This window comes from Macaca fascicularis, chromosome 5 (assembly GCF_037993035.2).
Source record: "Macaca fascicularis isolate 582-1 chromosome 5, T2T-MFA8v1.1".
Lineage (NCBI taxonomy): Eukaryota > Metazoa > Chordata > Mammalia > Primates > Cercopithecidae > Macaca > Macaca fascicularis.
The window spans coordinates 8,770,986-8,789,029 of NC_088379.1; the positions used below are offsets into that span (position 1 = coordinate 8,770,986).

Consider the following 18,044-nt stretch of genomic DNA (forward strand, 5'->3'; position numbering starts at 1 on the left):
TTATACAGTCAGCTATGGAGAGTCGGAGAAGGCATGAGAAGGATGGAACTTTGACTCTCATCATAATCTGAATGTATAAAGGGCTTTCAGCTCTAGTTTTTCATCTTCTCACTAGTTCCATGAAGTAGTATTATCCCTATTTTAAAAATTAGAAGAATGAGGCCCAGAGAAGTCGCGATTGCTAATTATTCATGGTCATTAGTCTGAGTCTCACGCTTTTCCCATCAAACCAAAGCTGCTGAGATGAAAATGGGGGTGGGGGTGGGGGTGGGGAGGTGCCTCAAAAAGACCAGCATCTGGGGGTCATGAGGATGGACAGGACAGAAGAAAGCGGATGGCAACAAGGCAGGGAATGCTGGCGTTTCCCGAGCGATTACAACGTGCCAGGCACTGCTCTAAGGGCTTTCCATCATTACCTCCTTTACTCTTCACACTCTATAGGGTTAACTAATCTTGTTACCCATGTTTCACAGATAAGGAAACTGAAAGGGCAAAATGTGAGCTTGTCCAGAGTCACAGGGTAGTTAAGCCCTGACAGAGGCAGAGTTCAATTCTAGACTGTCCAGCCCCAGAGGCCAAGCTCTGAACCTCAGACGCTCATCAAGAATGGCGGTCAGAGGGACAAGCACTCAGCCCAGTTCCTCAAATCCTTCCTGAACACCTGCTGGCTGCTGGGCATCCTCCTGGATGGGAGAGAAGACACGGCCCCAGGCCCAGAGAAACTAACCACCCAGGAGGACACAACCCAACCGAGTAGGCGATGGGAGACCATGAGGACTTGGTGAATTCCAGCAGGCAGGGAGTCAGAGAGTGGGAGAGTGAAGAACCATTAAGATGGCAGGTTTCAGTGTGTGAGAAAATGGAACTCACACCCTCAACAGACGAAGAGAAACTGGAAGAGTCTGCTCCAGGGGGAATGTGAGCAAACATGGCGCTTGCCATTTCCAAGTTCTGTGGGGCCTGCCTCCCAGCTCCACAGGCATGCACTGCGGCCACACGATCTACCATGTTGTGCGTGAGACAGTCATGCCAGTGACTGTGCCCTGAAGAGCTGCGCCCTCACGCCCTGGAACAGCTTCCGTCTGCTCTACCTCTGGAAGCACAGCGCACTGCACATGGCAGTGAATAGTTACCTTCTGTTTCAGAGAGTAGGTTCCCACAAGCCATTTTCTAGAAAACACTAGGTCTCTAGGTTTCTTTGTGTCCCATGCCCAGCACAGTACCTGGCCCATGGGAGGGTAAAACAAATGTTTCCTCAAGGAGTGAATGACTTCGTGTCCAAATGACATTAATGGAGGTCAGCTAAAGGTAGCAGTCAAAACAGGGAACAAAACTTGCTTCATCTTTTTTCCAACATCCTACAATCTACAGTCCCAACAAGAATAAGGAGACTACTTGTCTTCAGCCTATCCCAGCACAATGTGCAGCCTCCAGGTACACCAAGCTCAAGGTGGTTTACTAGGAACTTCATTCATGAAACGGAAGACATATACTAAGTCTGGACTCACCCTTAGCAAGGAGAAAAAAGTATTGTAAGAATTCACACATGAAAATGCTATTTTTCTCTCAAAGAACTAGAAATCTGTTTTCTTGAAAAGGATTTCTCCTGATTTATTTAGAAGTCTTTAAAGTTACAAATATCACCAGAGGCTTCTCTCACAAGTACAAAAGTATGTCTTATTTCCAATTAAAAAAAAGACACTGTGTTGCAGGTTTCCAATTATTAACAATAAATAAGAGTATTCCCACCTGAGAGAAATGTTTCCCACAAATGTTACATTCAAAAGGTTTCTCACCTAAAACAAAACAAAACAAAACAACAACTTGTAAAATCATTACTAGTATTTGTTCAATAATTTTTTGTTTAAACGACCTCCTATGTAGTTTCAAAATGGCATTACATTCTGCATCCTAACCGTATGAAAATGGGGAATGTCTACTTCCTTATACCTCTCTCTTGCCTTTATTTCTACACAGAGATGATAAAAGTAATATTTTCCTCTAAAAAATAAAACTGTTCTCCAAACAAAACATATGTTAAAATCAATGTATTTATTTGCATCCAGAGCAGACCCACGTTCTGGAAGCGGTCTTTTCCTGTGGTTGAGTTTTCCCGCTGAACAGCACGATCCTGCTCACCTATTCTTCAGCCTGACGCCACCCAACCACCAATCCTAACAGACACAGGGTCACTTGTTCACACCACACAAGGTATGAGCACAGAGAGCCCCAAACACAGTGGGACCTCCTGAAGCATGAGTGTGAAAGGGAAAGAGCCCCTCACCACAGTCTTCCTGCCTTGGTTGCTCAGGGGAGAAAGTAGGATTTCATTTCGGGAGATGTGCTCCTCTGCGGACTTCTTTATCACCTCTAATTTCAGTAACTAAGTAACTGCACTTGGGACAGAACAGATTGTAAGAATGGTACTCTACTACAAAAAACTATAGCTGTTCTGAAATGTGGCCTATAGAACATGATCTGGAGTTAAAAGCACACTCCATGGTACTGCCTTTAATCTACATAACACTAATGAATAGACTTTGAACACCAAGAACCTCTCATTTTCTCCATTTCCCTGAAATCAAATGGTTTCATTAAGATCTTTAAAAAGTAACAATAGTGGCCGGGCGCGGTGGCTCAAGCCTGTAATCCCAGCACTGTGGGAGGCCGAGATGGGCGGATCACGAGGTCAGGAGATCGAGACCATCCTGGCTAACACGGTGAAACCCCGTCTCTACTAAAAAATACAAAAAACTAGCCGGGCGCGGTGGCGGGCGCCTGTAGTCCCAGCTACTCAGGAGGCTGAGGCAGGAGAATGGCGTGAACCCGGGAGGCGGAGCTTGCAGTGAGCTGAGATCCGGCCACTGCACTCCAGCCTGGGCGGCAGAGCGAGACTCCGTCTCAAAAAAAAAAAAAAAAAAAAAGTAACAATAATGTTTTCCCTTCCTGCTATATTGTTGGGGCTTGCTACCTTGAAGAAAGCAGCTTGCTAGCTTTCTGGGCTCATTCTAGGATATTTTTATTTTATTTTATCCCGAAAATGTCTAATGGCTTCCTTGACCCTGAATAATTATATATTATTAATTAATAATAAATTAATAATAATTACATTAATTCTCTACTGCAATAAATGAAACTGCATTTATGTCTGAAATTATTGCGGGTGACAGATAACAAGTTAAAGCCCCCATAAGAAATGTAAGACTTTGAAAACAGAGGTCACCAGTTACTAAGACTAATAAATGACCAAGGTTAACAATCCTATTCCAGTAGGCCTCAGACTTCTCGGCCTCAGGACCCCTTCACACTCTTAAAATTGAGATCCTAAAGAGCTTTTGCTAATATGGGCTATAGCTATTGATATCTACCATATTAGAAATGAAAGCAGAGTGATCTTTAGAACAGGTGAACACACACTTCACAGGCCACCAGGGGGAGGACTTCATCACACATCATGTCGCTTTGGGCAGACTAACCGTACACTCATGAGAGGAGGAAAAAGCAAGTAACATCTTAGACAATTTTGAAAATAGTGTTGGCCTCACAGACCCCCCAAAAGGGTTCCCCAGACCATACTTTGAGAATTGCTGCCCTTCTTGGTAGATATTTAGGTCCCAGTAAGCATCTTTGCCATGACTCTATCTGTCATTCAAAGAGGTTCTCCCAGAATAAACAATTTTTGATTCCTTTAAAAGCTAAGCAGGTAAGTTTCACAAATAAAAAATTACAGCCATCAGGCCAAGCATGGTGGCTCACGCCTGTAATCCCAGCACCTTGGGAGGCCGAGGTGGGCAGATCACTTGAGGTTAGGAGATTGAGACGAGCCTGACCAACACGGTGAAACCCTGTCTCTACTAAAAATACAAAAAAATTGGTGGCATATGCCCGTAGTCCCAGCTACTTGGGAGGCTGAGGCAGGAAAATCACTTGAACCCAGAAGGCAGAGGTTGCAGTGAGCCGAGATCATGCCACTGCACTCCAGCCTGGGCAACAGAGCAAAATTCCATCTCAAAAAAAAAAAAATAAAATAAAATAAAAATGCAGTACTCATTAGGCTGTAGGAGATTTAGGCAAACAGAATGATCTAAAGTTTTTTCAGGGCAAAACTAAGTCTGTGATATTGCCTTCACATGGAATAATTTTGAACTACTAGTGATAATAACAGTACTTTATATTCAAATGCACTAAAATGTATAAAGGGCTTTCACATTTATCAAAGAAATCTCCCAATAATACAAGGTAGTAAAATGCAAACTGGGAATCCATAGTGATAACGAAGATCACATCAACAAACACAATTACACAAACACCTTAAAAGCAGCGTTGTCGAAGCATCCTGTTGCATGTTATTTCTCAGGCCTATAAGTTAATTGTTGTTCATCTGTAATGTGCTATTAAACTCATGTTTAATTATAGGAAGAAAAGTAATATATACATATTGTATAACATAATTTGTGTGTGTATAGATATAAACATATATATATATATGTAGAGAGAGAGAGAGAGAGTGAGAGAGCATACCTTAAAAAAATCTTTTGGGAAAGAGACAGAGGCATGAATTAAGATAACAAAACTTTGACAAGTCAATGTTTAAATTGGAAGAATTTTCTTTTGAGAATATCAAATGGTTAAAGCTGATTCTTATTTAAAAAGTTTACTTCCTGACTCCCAAATCAGAATTTTAAAAATTAGACACTCAAATTCCTTCCAAGAGAACTTTTAGAATTATTCAAAGTAAATTATGTTAGTCTAAATTAACCTACATGATGCTTTCAAAAAATAAGCTTAATCTAATTCTAAAAAGACAACTAAATATAGCTAATCCATTTTAGAATTAATTTGAAATTCTGAGTGCACCAAAATTACTACACTTCTTTAGAGATGGATGGTTTGTCATACAAAAATAGAGTTGAAATAAAAATTAAAAGTATGCACCTTTTTAAAGTGGCTTTATAAAACCATTTACAAAACTTTAAGTCAGATGTATCACCAAAAATATAAAACAAAAAGTAGCTAATCTCCCTTATTTTGTTTAAAATCATCAATGATATCAAGCAATAGCAAAACTTCTTACAAAAACAAGAAGAGCCAGTGGTGTCTGAGCATCCGCATCACGTCCTTCCCTCTGCCTGTGGGTACTGAATCAGTTACCTGTATGAGACCGTTTGTGAAGCTCCAAGTTGCTTGGGTGTTTAAAAGGTTTCCTGCATAATTCACACGCGTATTGTCTCTGGGACTGAAGTGTCTGGGACTGGTCTTCCAGCGCAGCCGGGTCTTCGTGCCTCTCCGTCTCACTAAGGCAATTAAAATTCTCACAACTGACGACTTCTTCACTTTCTTTTTCTTCAGCACTTTGGCTGCTAGCTTTCTCTAGGGTATTTTCACTAGCAGATTCCATCCTCTTTGTCAAACCATCATCTGACTTGGGTTCAGATATTTGCTCTGCGGATTTCTGTGACTTCAGGAAATTGAGTTTCTTCAGATGAATGGCCTTTTTGAGCCTCATCTGCTTGGCAGGTTGTTGGCACGTGGCGTCTGACTCAGGGTGTGGGGCAGAGTCATTCACAGGCTGGGCCAGGAAGTTGGAAGGTAAGTGCTCAGGAGACTCCAGGATGCATTCGGAATGACTGACAGCACAAGGCTGGCTGTCTACCGTGGTAAGGTCTGTGGAGGTGCTGAAAGCAAAAGGCTGCTCAACAACTCGCTCCTGACTGGGACCAGCTGCGTGTTTATGGTACTGCTTACTGTAAAAGTTTCTGAGTTTGTAATAGTAATTTGGCTGTTTGAAAGGCAGTTGTGTGCAGCTGCCGTCTGAAGTATCAGGGGCTTGTTTTGAGACTTCACCTGCGGAGTGATGACGATTAACTGATGGTGAAGCACGCGGATGCGATTCATCCAACACTTTATTACGCTGTGCATCTGCCGAACATTCCTGCAGTAAATGAGGGGGGTAGTTGTTTTCATTGATAACACAAGTGGCATCTGGGGTCAGGGTGCTTTGCAGAGACAATGTACTATTACAAGGCATGCCAGGTGGCTGTACTGCAGTGGCTGATTTTAAAAATGTGTGACACAGACTCAGAACATTTTGAACTTGCAAACACTGTGCTGTGTCCAGCATTACTTGTATATTGTCCTGGTTAAGATCTAGATGAGAAGTGTACATGAAGTCCAGGATCTGCCCTATGCCACTGACGTTTTTAACATCCAAGTGAAAAACATCACTCTTCTGGCTTGAAGAATTCTGAAAGAGGCTCCTGGTAAAAGAAAGAATATCTGTTTACAGTGTCAAAAATTCATACTGTCTTTTTCTTATAAATAACGTTCATATATTAATATCAAAAAATACTATCCTTCTGTGAATGTCAAGACTTTTAACATAAGTATGTTTTAATCCTTTAAAACAACCTGGCAAACCATCCAACTAAATAATTCAGATGAATTAAATTAGTGGATTGGATATACAGACTTCAAAACAGATCTCAAAGTAAATTTCTGAAATATACTCAAATTTACACATTACAAAATTACATACAATAATATGACTGATAAACCACAAATCAAGAAGATTCTAAGATAATTCCCAATATGATCTAAGAAATAAAAGATTGCTCTAAACATTTTTTCAAAAGGTAATTATCCATATATATTAAATACATACTAATAGAGTATACAAAATTAAAGAATATACACTTTTCAATATTTCATATTTAGTCTAAATATTTCCACATCTAAATGCCTAGAAAACTTAAAATAAAAATAGCTAGAATAAACCAACCCCCCACATACATTCCTTTGTAACCAGCAATTTATTTGGCTGTTAGGATTTTCAGCCACCCAGTGGTTCAAAAACCAACAGTGAGAAAAATCCTAAGAGTTAATGAATACCAAAAGGCACCCTAAAGCCCAGACACTTTATTCTGGGTACAAGCCAAGGTCACAGGTGAACAAATTTGTATTATGTATGAAATAATAAGCTCAGGTAAGTAAGTTGAAGACATTTTGTCACATACAGTCACTTATTTCCCCCAAACAGCCTTCAGTTCTGTTTTTAAGTGCAAAACAGCCTGTGTATCACAATATCAAAATTTAATTGTCCTGGGAAGACACAAAAAAAAATACGTGATAGCAAACGAAGAGTTTGCGATCATTTTTCACGGGAACAAAACCTGCTACCTACCTTAAGAAGCTGATTCATTACAATGTGTAATGTGGCCTATACAATAACTGAGACTCAATTTGATGATTCAGGATTATCAAGGAAGGAGCAAATCATGTCCCATGTTGTCTACTATAGCAGTAAAATGGTATGCATTTTGGAAACAAAGAGTACTTTAAAAAGAGAGACTTTGGATTTAAAGAGAGATAAACCTGCTAACAACAAAATGAACTTATGCAGAATCACTTAACTCTAACGATTTTTTTTTTAAGAGACGGAGTCTCGCTCTGTTGCTCAGGCTGGAGTACAGTGGCATCACCACGGCTCACTGCAGCCTCCACCTCCTGTGCTCAAGGGATCCTTCCACCTTAGCCTCCTGAGTCGCTGGGAATACAGAATAATGTTTAAATAAGCTGAAACACAGCTTCTTGGTATTATTCATTATTTATAAACAAATATTTCATATAAGCCAAAATGATTATAAGGTTTTCTTAGAATATTCAAATGAGGAACAAAAACTAAAATGCTTCAATATAGAAAAAAAGAAAAGAAAAGAAAAATCCAACACACAGAATATGTTTTCCCCTCTGATTTCTTATCACAGAAAAATTCTGACCAGGAACTTAATTTGTCTATCGTTTTATCTTGAAAGGATAAAAAATATATGTAGAAGACTGACATTAACCAGAATTATTAAAATGAAAGACAAAGAACCAAAATACTTTCAATCATACCGAATTCATTTTACTTAAGAGCCTCTTTTCAGGTTACTCTAAACACAAAAGCAAAAATAATAAATATGATTAACAAACTTAAAAATTAAAACAACTCCTACAAAATCCAACGTGCCATAAAAGATAAATACAGTGAAATCCAAGGAGAACAAAATATGAATACTTCCATACTAAAAGAGCTTTACCCTTAATTCACAGCTAGGAGAATGAAGTCTAAAATACCTACCTAAAATACTGGCTGAATGCTGCCAGGACATTCTTATGTGCTTTAAAGCAGACTCCTTTTACCACCAACATACAGTCACAAAGCAGGCCTTGGATTCGCTGCTCATGCAGTTGCTGGAGGAGATGGCAGCTGTGGGTAGCAACAGGGTCCATGCTCAACCATTCAAGTGACCTACAGCAAAAAATCACAGATACGACAGATATTCTTAAGGACCTCACTGGAAACTAAATGGGATTAAAACTCACTGACTGATCTGTGCTTCACTCTCCCATCACAGTATCACACATACACATGCGTGTGTGCACACACACCCACCCACACACACACCTCCCTCTGGTTCTGAGGCATCCAGACCACAGCTGTTCAACAGAATTATCTGTCATGATGAAAATGCTCTGTATCTGCACTGCTCAATACAGTAGCCACCGGCCACACATGGTCACTGAGCACTTGAAATGTGACTAAGGGACTGAAATTGTAACTTATATTTTAAAAGCCACAGAATCTAAACAGTACAAATCTAGAATATGACCATGTTAATACTATATGTACTTCTCTGTGTCTACTTAGGAATATGTCAAATGAAACATAAAATATACATATATAAAGATGTATAAGGTGAAAGAAAAGCCAGCTGGATAAGATCAAATCCATATTTATCAAACACCTGTACACAGGTCACTGAATAGAAGTTGCGGAAATTAGGAGCCTAATTTGGGAGATAAGGTACTGGTCAAAATACCTATCACCAGACAATGATATAAGAGGCATTGCAAAGCAGCAGGTCCCCTCACTCTTGCCTTTGTGCCTCTCTAAGAGGCTACTTGAGCAGATGCCTGAAGGAAGGGAAGGAGCTGGGCAGGTACCTGGGCCAGAAAGAACAGCAAGCACCAAGTCTCTGAGGCAGGAGCTTGCTGGGCTCAGGTGTGGCTGAGCGAGTAGTAGGAGATGACATCCAAGAGGGCACAGAGGGTCAGGTCATGCCCAGGCCTGCGGGCCCTGTTACGAATCCTGACTCTCACTCCAAATGGGATGGGAAGCCATTGTGTAGACACTGCAAGTTTCATCCTTCAGCCTCTATTCACCAACTGACTACTGTGTCCAGGCTGCAGGGCCACAACAATGAACAAAACACGCCAGGTCGCCACTCTCATGCAGCTGAAATTCTAGTGAGGGAAACACACAACGAAAGCGCATGACACACAACTAAACAAATAGTTAGGGCTAGACACTGGAATACACAGGCCAGAAAGCCATGGTCTTGGACGTCTAGGGGCACAATCTAGTAGGGGATGATTTATGGAAGAGAAATAGTTGGAAGAAATGGAACCAGACTGGGATAAGACTATGAAGGTTAGGCAGTCTGCACTAGGCGTGGTGGTTCACACCTGTAATCCCAACACTTTGGGAGGTTGAGGCAGGAGGATCACTTGAGTCCAGGAGTTTGAGATCAGTCTGGCAACATAGTGAGACCCTGTCTCTATGAAAAATAAGAACAAAAATTAGGTGGGCATGGTGGTGCGTGCCTGTAGCCCCAGCTACTTAAGAGGCTGAGGTAGGAGGACTGCTTGAGCCCAGCAGGTTGAGGCTGTAGTGAGCCATGATTGCACTATTGCCCTCCAGCCTGGGTGACAGAGAGAGACCCCAACTCAAAAAAAAAAAAAAAAAAAAAAAAGGCAGTATGGTACTAAAAATCTAAAAAGTCATCATCTGCTTTCTTTGCCTTCACTCTCAGTACTTAAGCATTGCTGAAAAAGTCACTGCATCACTAAGCTCAAATCTAAGCTTTTCAACACACCCCTTACGTCTCACTTAGACTTATCTCCCATTACTCCAAGTATGTGGCAGCCAAAATGAACTACTAGTAGCTCCCCAAACCAGCTATGTTCTTGGCCAGTGGGTTGGAGACCGAGTTCCACCTCTCACTGGCTATATGACTTTGGGCAAATGACTTCTCTGTGACCCACTGTCCTTACCCTATCTCACCGGTTATTGCAGTAACCTGTGTAAACATTTAGACTAGTATCTGGCATATGGAAGGATTCTGTATTCATCCATAAGGATCACCTGGGGACCTTGTTAAAAATGCAGGTTCCTGGGTACATCCCAGGATTTTGTTCTGTCAGTCTATAGTGGAGCCTGGTAACTGCATCACAGGCATTCCGTGATTCTGAGCAGGCGGACTGCAGATCTCTGCCTGTGCTCTCCTCTAAAAGCCTTTGGTTCTGCCCTGGGAATACTTTACTTATACCTGACCTTCCCACTTTCCAGATCAGGGCTCAGCTGAGCTGTCACCTACTTTCCCACCATTCTTTTTTTTTTTTTTTTTTTTTTGAGACAGCATCTAGCTCTGCCACCCAGGCTACAGTGCAGTAGCGCGATTACAGCCCACTGCAGTCTTAACCTCCTGGGGTTCAGGCGATCCTTTCACCACAGCTGGGACTACAGGTGTGTGCCAACATACCTGGCTAATTTAAAACATTTTTTTTGCAGAGATGGGGTTTTGCTATGTTGCTCAGGCTGGCCTTGAACTCCTGGGCTTAAGCAATCTGCCTACCTCAGCCTCTCAAAAGTGCTGGGATTAAAGGCGTGAGCCACTGCACCCAGCCCCACGATTCTTAACCTGCTCTGGGTTTGGGGTTGCTCCTCTGTGATCTTTCCAGTGTCTTAATTCCCACCACGTCTTTTTGCCTCACTCATAAAAATGACTGTGACTTTAACTTCACTAAGAAGGTTGAACCCAATCGGGCACCGTGGCTCACTCCTGTAATCCCAGCATTTTAGGAAGCTGAGGTGGGCGGATCACCTGACATCAGGAGTTCGAGACCAGCCTGGCCAACGTGGTGAAACCCTGTTTCTACAAAAATTAGCCAGGCATGATGGCGAGTGCCTATAATCCCAGCTACTGGGGAGGCTGAGGCGGGTGATTCACCTGAACCCGGGGGCAGGGGGGAGGTTACAGTGAGCTGAGATTGCGCCATTGCACTCTAGCCTAGGCGACAAAGCGAGACTCTGTCTCAAAAAATAAAAATAAAGAAAAGAAAAGAAAGTTGAACACATGTATAACTTGATAAGCATAGTGCCTTAAATTTTTCTCAGTTCCAAATTTCCCACTCACCCCTCCCTCATTACCTTAGGCTTCACGGGATGAAACGTGCCTCCTCCTTCCCAAGATGAACATTCCCTCTCCTCTTGAGCCTTCCTGCCTCCCCTAGAACCTAGTTCCATCAGTGAAGCTTTCATTGCTTCACCCTGTCCTTTGCTTGCTCCTCCAAACAAACACCGACATTGCCCCACGATGAAAACAAACCAAAACAGGATAACGACAAAGCCCTCCACCTAGGTTCCTCTAGTCATCACAGGCCTCTCTTTCATGCTTTTCAAAATAGCTATCTACACCCACCACTTTACTTTCTCATGACTCCTTTTTCACCTTGTGTATTAGTCCGTTTTCATGCTGCTGATAAGGACATACCCGAGACTGGGCAATTTACAAAAGAAAGAGGTTTATTAGACTTACAGTTCCACATGGCTGGAAAGGCCTCACAATCTTGGCAGAAGGTGAAAGGCAAGGAGGAGCAAGTCATGTCTTACATGGATGGCAGCAGGCAAAGAGAGTGCCTGTGCAGGGAAACTCCCATTTTTAAAACCATCAGATTTCATTCACTATCATGAGAACAGCATGGGAAAGACCCACCCCCATAATTCAATCACCTCCCACTAGGTTCCTCCCACAACAGGGAGGGATTGTGGGAGTTACAATTCAAGATGAGATTTGGGTGGGGACACAGCCAAACCATATCACCTTGCAACCTTGCTGCCACTCACTCCACTGAAACAGACTTTCCCAACAATGACCTTTCCTCAGTCCTCAACCATCCTCTCCAGCTTTCCTGCCACACATGGCAATGTGGTCTGCCAACTCCCATCCTGAAATCCCTCCTTTCCCAGAACTCTTTTGGTTCTCTTCCTATGTCCCTGATCTGTCCCATCCCTATGCTATACCTGTCTCCCTCAAGCCTTGCAAACATTGATGTTCCTTAAGGTGCAGCACTATAGCCCTCTCCTCTTTCCCTTGACAATCACTTTCATTCTTGGCTTTCATATGTTCTAACACAACTCCTAAATTTGACACTTTAGCTTCAGCTACCAGTTCCAATCTCCAACTCTCTGCTAAACTTCTTCAACGGCATGCCCCTTCAATGTAGAGTCTCTAAATTTCATCCCCCATCACCTCACCTATCAAATCTAGACCTTATTCTGATTCCCCTCATCTCTTTATGGAAAGCTTTGTTTCTAATATGTTTCTAATAGAGTTTGCGGTATTGGCATGATCTGCTTTGAGATCAAAGTGAGACTCAGAGAAAACTGGGACAAAGAGCAACACTGAGGTACTGCCCCAAACAAAAGTATAGAAAGAAAGGCATGATGGTAGGTGGTGAACACTGTTCCCAGTGCTGAATCCTCAAAGCTAGTAACAGCCAAGTGAGTTATCAGTTATCCACCCCTGCCAAGCTGGTTGCCTGGAAAGGCTTCTAAGTTTATCATTATTTTTAGCTATCATTTACTGACTACTTACCACAGACCTGCGCTAAGCATATCATATCTGTTATGGTTTGGCTCTGTGTTCTCACCAAACCATAATCCCCACATGTCAGGGGGAGGGACCTGGTGGTAGGTGACTGGATCATGGGAGCAGTTTCTTATTCTTGGGATAGTGAGTGAGTTCTCAGCAGATCTGATGGTTTAAAAATGTTTGGCAGTCTCTGCTCCCCCCTATCCAGTTCTCTCTCCCCTGCTGCCTTGTAAGATGTGCCTTGCTTCCCCTTCACCTTCTGCCATGATTTTAAGTTTCCTGAGGCCTCCTCGGCAATGTGGAACTGTGAGTCAATTAAACCTCTTTCCTTTATAAATTACTCAGTCTCAGGTAGTATCTTTACAGCAGTGTGAGAATGGATTAATACAACATCCATTAACTGGAACAATTCTATAAGAACCCAATTACCACCATTTACAAGAGAAACAATTGAGATATGGAGACTTTAAGTCAGTTATCCAAGATCATACAACTATTATGTGCCAAAGGCAGGATTTGAATCTTGGTCCCTAAACAATGGAGTCTGTGCTTTTATGCTATGCTATTTCACATGGGAAAAAAGACATTTTACACACACACACACACACACACACACACACACACACACACGAAACCCTCCTCCACAGACTTAACTGTTAAAATTAGGTAAAACTGTCTAATTATACAAATGTAAATGTCTAGGTATATTAGGTAGATATCTAATTAGAAAATTAGACATTTTCCAGCTCTACAGAAGTGATAAAGGAAAAAGTTATTTGGAACAATCCCCAGAGTTATGATGAATTAACTGTTACACAATTTACTTTTACTATAAGAATTATAGGCTGGGTGTGGTGGCTCATGTTTGCAATCTCACCACTTTGGGAGGCTAAGATGGGTGGATCACTTAAGGCCAGGAGTTTGAGACCAGTCTGGCCAACACACTAAAAATACAAAAATTAGCCAGGCGTGGTGACGCATGCCTGTAATCCCAGCTACTCTGGAGGCTGAGGTAGGAGAATCACTTGAACCCAGGAGGTTGAAGTTCCAGTGAGCCAAGATCGCACCACTGTACTCCAGCCTGGGCAACAAAGCAAGACTCCATCTCAAAATAATAATAATAATAACTATTCCATATCATTTTGTATAGTTCCCTAAATTACTTCATGATGTCAATCCTGTACCTCCCCAATTAGGTTATAAAAAGCTCTGGAAACCCCAATAAGGTTATAAAAAGGTCTGGAAATCCCAATAAGGTTATAAAAAGGTCTGGAAAAAAATTGTATCTTGCATTTCTTATGTGTTCTGTAAATTATAACTATAAACAACAAAGTATCTCATACCTAATAATAGTAATGATTATGACAAATACTTATGTTTCCTAGATGCCAGGCACTGTTCTAAGCCCTTTACATTTATTAACTCATTTACTGTGTGATAGGTGCTACTATTATCCACATTTTACAGGTGAGGACAATGAGGAATTTGGCAGATTTAAGATGGCCACAAATTCTCTGATGATTCTCCCATGGGGTAGTGGAGTCTAGGTCTCCTTCCCTCCTACGCAGGCTCTGCCTTAATCTGATTCTGTGCTTATAAAGCTGTGCTCATTTCCCAGGCCCACGCCTTAAGAGCTAACAGCTTCCACTTCCCATCTTTCAGAAGAGTGGCTATGGAAGGCCTGAGCCACCTGTACGATGCCCAACTGGAGAGAACACATGGAGACAGAGAAGGGTTCAGCTGGCTCCCAGGAAAGTCATCCTGACCTCTCCAGGCTGGCCCCTCCTTCAGCTGAGTGCCACTGAGTGACCCCAGTTGACACCACAGAGAATTGAAGAATTTCTCAGCTGACATCTGCCGGAATACCTAACCCACAGAATTATGAGATAAAAAAGTTTTTAAGTCACTAAATTTGGGAGTAGTGTGTTACACAGCAACAGAAAACCTGACCATGTACAGAGAAGATGGTCACACAGCTAAAATGTAATAGGTAAGCAGTAAGGGACAGAGGTGGGATTCAGAGCCAGGGAAACTGACACCAAAGCCACATTCATAACCACTGTCTCCTTTGATCAGAATCAGCTGCCTCTTCAGTCTACTGCCTATGCCTGATTGTCTAGGTAATCCCACAGACAAGCATTGCATTAAGGAACTGCACAATTCAGGACTAATGTGTGCTACACAAGGTGTTATAGTGTGACAGAAGGAGCACAAAGTTCTCTTCCATCTTTGCGACTAACTCACCTGGTGACAAGCAGTAAAAATGTTCTGTGGTGAAGACATGGACTCCCTCTGTCTTATTGAACAATGTATCTCTGGTACCTAGAAGAGTGTCTTCGACAGAGTAGGGGCTCAATACATATTTCTGGATGGAAGAGACTCTGGGCCTCAGTTTTTTGTCTATAAAAACGGAGAGGCCCCCACTGGACTGGATGATCTCTTTTAGAGGTTTTTTTCTTGTTCTAAAAGCTACAAATCTATACGAGGAATGTGATGGTGGAAAGATGGTATGAACGGCATTAAAAAATGAAAATATGGGGGGAAAAGAAATAAGAAAAAGTTTAGATCAATGTGAACGAAGAAATGCTTCTAAAGAAAACAGCCAGAATGGAATTTCGACCTGCAGAGAGGGCTCCTAGAGCAAAGGCCTCTCAATTCTACCAACAGGTCAAACACTACTGGATAGAATCTGCGGATGTCTTTTCAGCAGAGCCATTCATAGATTACTTCTCCAAAAGCCCACAGTTCATGCACCTTAATATCAAGCTTACCTTAGAGGGCTCCTAAGGATGTCAGACCATCATCATACTTTCAAATGGCTTACTCGTAGCTCCTCACCTCTACCCCACTCATAAAAGCACTGGCTTAAAGCAAACAAACCTGGAGTCTTGTCTTAGCTTTATGCTGACTCTTATCACACCGGGAAGGCCAATTCAGTTAAACAGACACTGTGTGCCTAATATGTGCAACAGACTGTCGCGAGGACGGAATGCTGACAAATGGAACAGATGTGTTCCCTGCCCTCCACAGGCTCTATGTCTCAGTTTTCCATCATTCACTTAACTTTACAGTGCCCATTGTGCGCTAGGCACTGAAGGTACGATGGCAAACACATCAGATATGGTCATCCATGTCTTCATGAAGCATCAGTCTAGCGGGAAAAACAAGTATCATCGCACTGTACCAGAGTTATTTGGATTTTTTTTCCGAGATGCAGTCTTGCTCAGTTGACCAGGCTGGAGTGGAGTGGTGTGATCTTGGCTCACTGCAACCTCTGCCTCCTGGGTTCAAGTGATTCTCCTGCCTCAGCCTCCTGAGTAGCTGGGATTACAGGCAGGCACCACCACGCCCAGCTAATTTTTATATTTTTAGTAGGGATAACGGAGTTGGGCGGGGGGGGTGCTCACCATGTGGGCCAGGCTGGTGTCGAACTCCTGACCACAAATGATCCACCCGCCTCAGCAATCTCAGTGCTGGGATTGCAGGTGTGCACCACCACGCCCGCCCAATTTTTGTATTCTTAGTACAGACGGGGTTTCACCATGTTGGCCAGGCTGGTCTTGATCTCTTGACCTCATGGTCTGCCTGCCTCGGCTTCCCAAAGTGCTGGGATTACAGGCATGAGCCACCGCACCCAGCCCTGTATCGGAGTTATTACATGGAGGAAGCAGAAATTAATTTGGGAGGGAGGGTCAGGGAAAACTTTCTGGAAGACACATCTATGCTGAAATGTGAGTTAAGTCTGCCAGACTGAAAAAACGAGAGGGCTCACCCTCTTTGAGTTTTCAGGGGGACAAAATGAAAAAATAAAACAAAACCAAAAACAGTAGGAGAGCACAAACAAGACTGAAGTACACATATGTGCCTTGAACACAAAAAACATCTTGAGCACTCTTGGCCATTCTGTCACTTCTGTTGGAAAATATTTCCCTCCTTGTCCATTCTCATGAATTCCTTTTGTTATGGGTAAACTGCTTCCCCCAGCACCCCAGAACGTGATTGTATTTGGAGATCAGGCTTGTAAGAAGGTAATAAAATTAAAATGAGGCCATTAAGGTGGGCCCTAATACAACCTGACTGATGTTCTTATAAAAAGAGGAAATTTGGATACAAAGAGAGACACCAGAGATGTGAAAACACAGAGGAAAGACCATATGAGGACACGGCAAAAGTAGCCACGTGCAAGCCAAGGAGAAATGTCTCAGAAGAAACCAAACCTGAGGACACCTTGATCTTGGATTTCTAACCTCCAGAACTGTGAGAAAATAATAAATTCCTGTGTTTAAGTCACCCAGTATTTTGTTTGCAGTCCTAGCACCTAATACACCTTCTATTCCAGGCCCAACACTGTTCACTTTCAGAGTGAAACCTTCCTCATCACCCACATACACACACCTTGGGAGTGAAGGTTTCTCACAATACTCTGTGGATCCTCCATTCAACTTTCATTCATTCATTTAAGCAACAAACACCTAGTGACCACCACGGTATGCCAGACCCTGTTTTAAGGGCGGAGCAATAGTTAACGTTTATTGAGCACTTACTAAGTGGTAGCCACTAGTCTAAGCGATTTACATGCACCACCAACTCATGAAATATGACAAGGTTCCAGCGACGCAGGTGCCGCTATGATACCCGCTTTACAGATGCGGGGCTGAGGCACAGAGAGGCCACACCGTAATCAGACTGAGCTAGGCTCTGGGCTCTGCCGTCTTAAGCGCTACTCTCAACTACAGCGTGGACGGAAGGAAACAGGAGCCGACAGATGGGCAGCGCGGAGCGGTGGCGGGCCGGGCTGGCTTCCAGCGGGCAAAGCCTGGAGATGAGAGGACGCGGGTGGGGTTTCCAGGCCGAGGGAGCTGCACCAGGGAGAAGGCCCGGCTCCAAGGCCCGGCTCCCAGGCCCGGAACCTGGCCTTCTGGGTCTCAGTTCGCGTCCCCTGTGATGCCGGGTACAGAGCAGAAGCTCGCTGACTCTCGCAGGAGCCGCCAACTCCCCGGGTATCCTCGAGTGCCCCTGAGATGCGGAAGGAACAGCGGGTCCATGCCCTTCTGGGCCACCTCAGGCCGCGCGGCCTCGCTTTCCTTCCGGGCCATTCCCACCAGCGCCAGCCCTGCATGCCTTCGCAAGGCCGGCCACCTTACCCTCGGAGGCCGCTCTCTGCCCCGCCGCCTACTCTTCACCTGCAGCAGCTGCCTTCAGAGGCGCTCGCAGGGACCCGCCGGCCGCGGAACCATCCCGACAACGCCCCCTTGGCTTGCCAGAACCGCCCTCCTGCTTCCGATGGCGTCACTTCCGCTGGGGGGGGGGGAGTTGTGTGGCCGCGATGCGCAGGCGCGCTGGGTGGCT

The 18,044-nt window shown here is 43.4% G+C and overlaps 1 protein-coding gene across 21 annotated transcripts in view; it reads right to left on the bottom strand.

Moving 5' to 3' along the window:
• Positions 1-17,963, bottom strand: part of ZBTB49 (zinc finger and BTB domain containing 49) — a 32,449-nt gene extending 14,486 nt beyond the window's left edge. For 3 of the 21 annotated variants that reach the window (XM_074039428.1, XM_005554469.4, XM_005554467.4), the window contains exons 1-4: positions 17,840-17,963; positions 8,120-8,290; positions 5,152-6,257; positions 1,750-1,796 (exon numbers count right to left, since the gene is read on the bottom strand). In XM_074039428.1, the coding sequence (XP_073895529.1) occupies positions 1,750-1,796; positions 5,152-6,257; positions 8,120-8,271 (1,305 nt within the window). In that variant the 5' untranslated portion in view covers positions 8,272-8,290; positions 17,840-17,963. Of the gene's footprint in view, positions 1-1,749; positions 1,797-5,074; positions 6,258-8,119; positions 8,291-8,985; positions 9,205-14,939; positions 17,512-17,839 lie in introns of those variants that run through there. The other 18 variants (XR_012434656.1, XR_012434657.1, XM_074039424.1 and 15 more) reach the window with 12 other exon arrangements.
• Between the last annotated feature and the right edge of the window lie 81 nt (positions 17,964-18,044).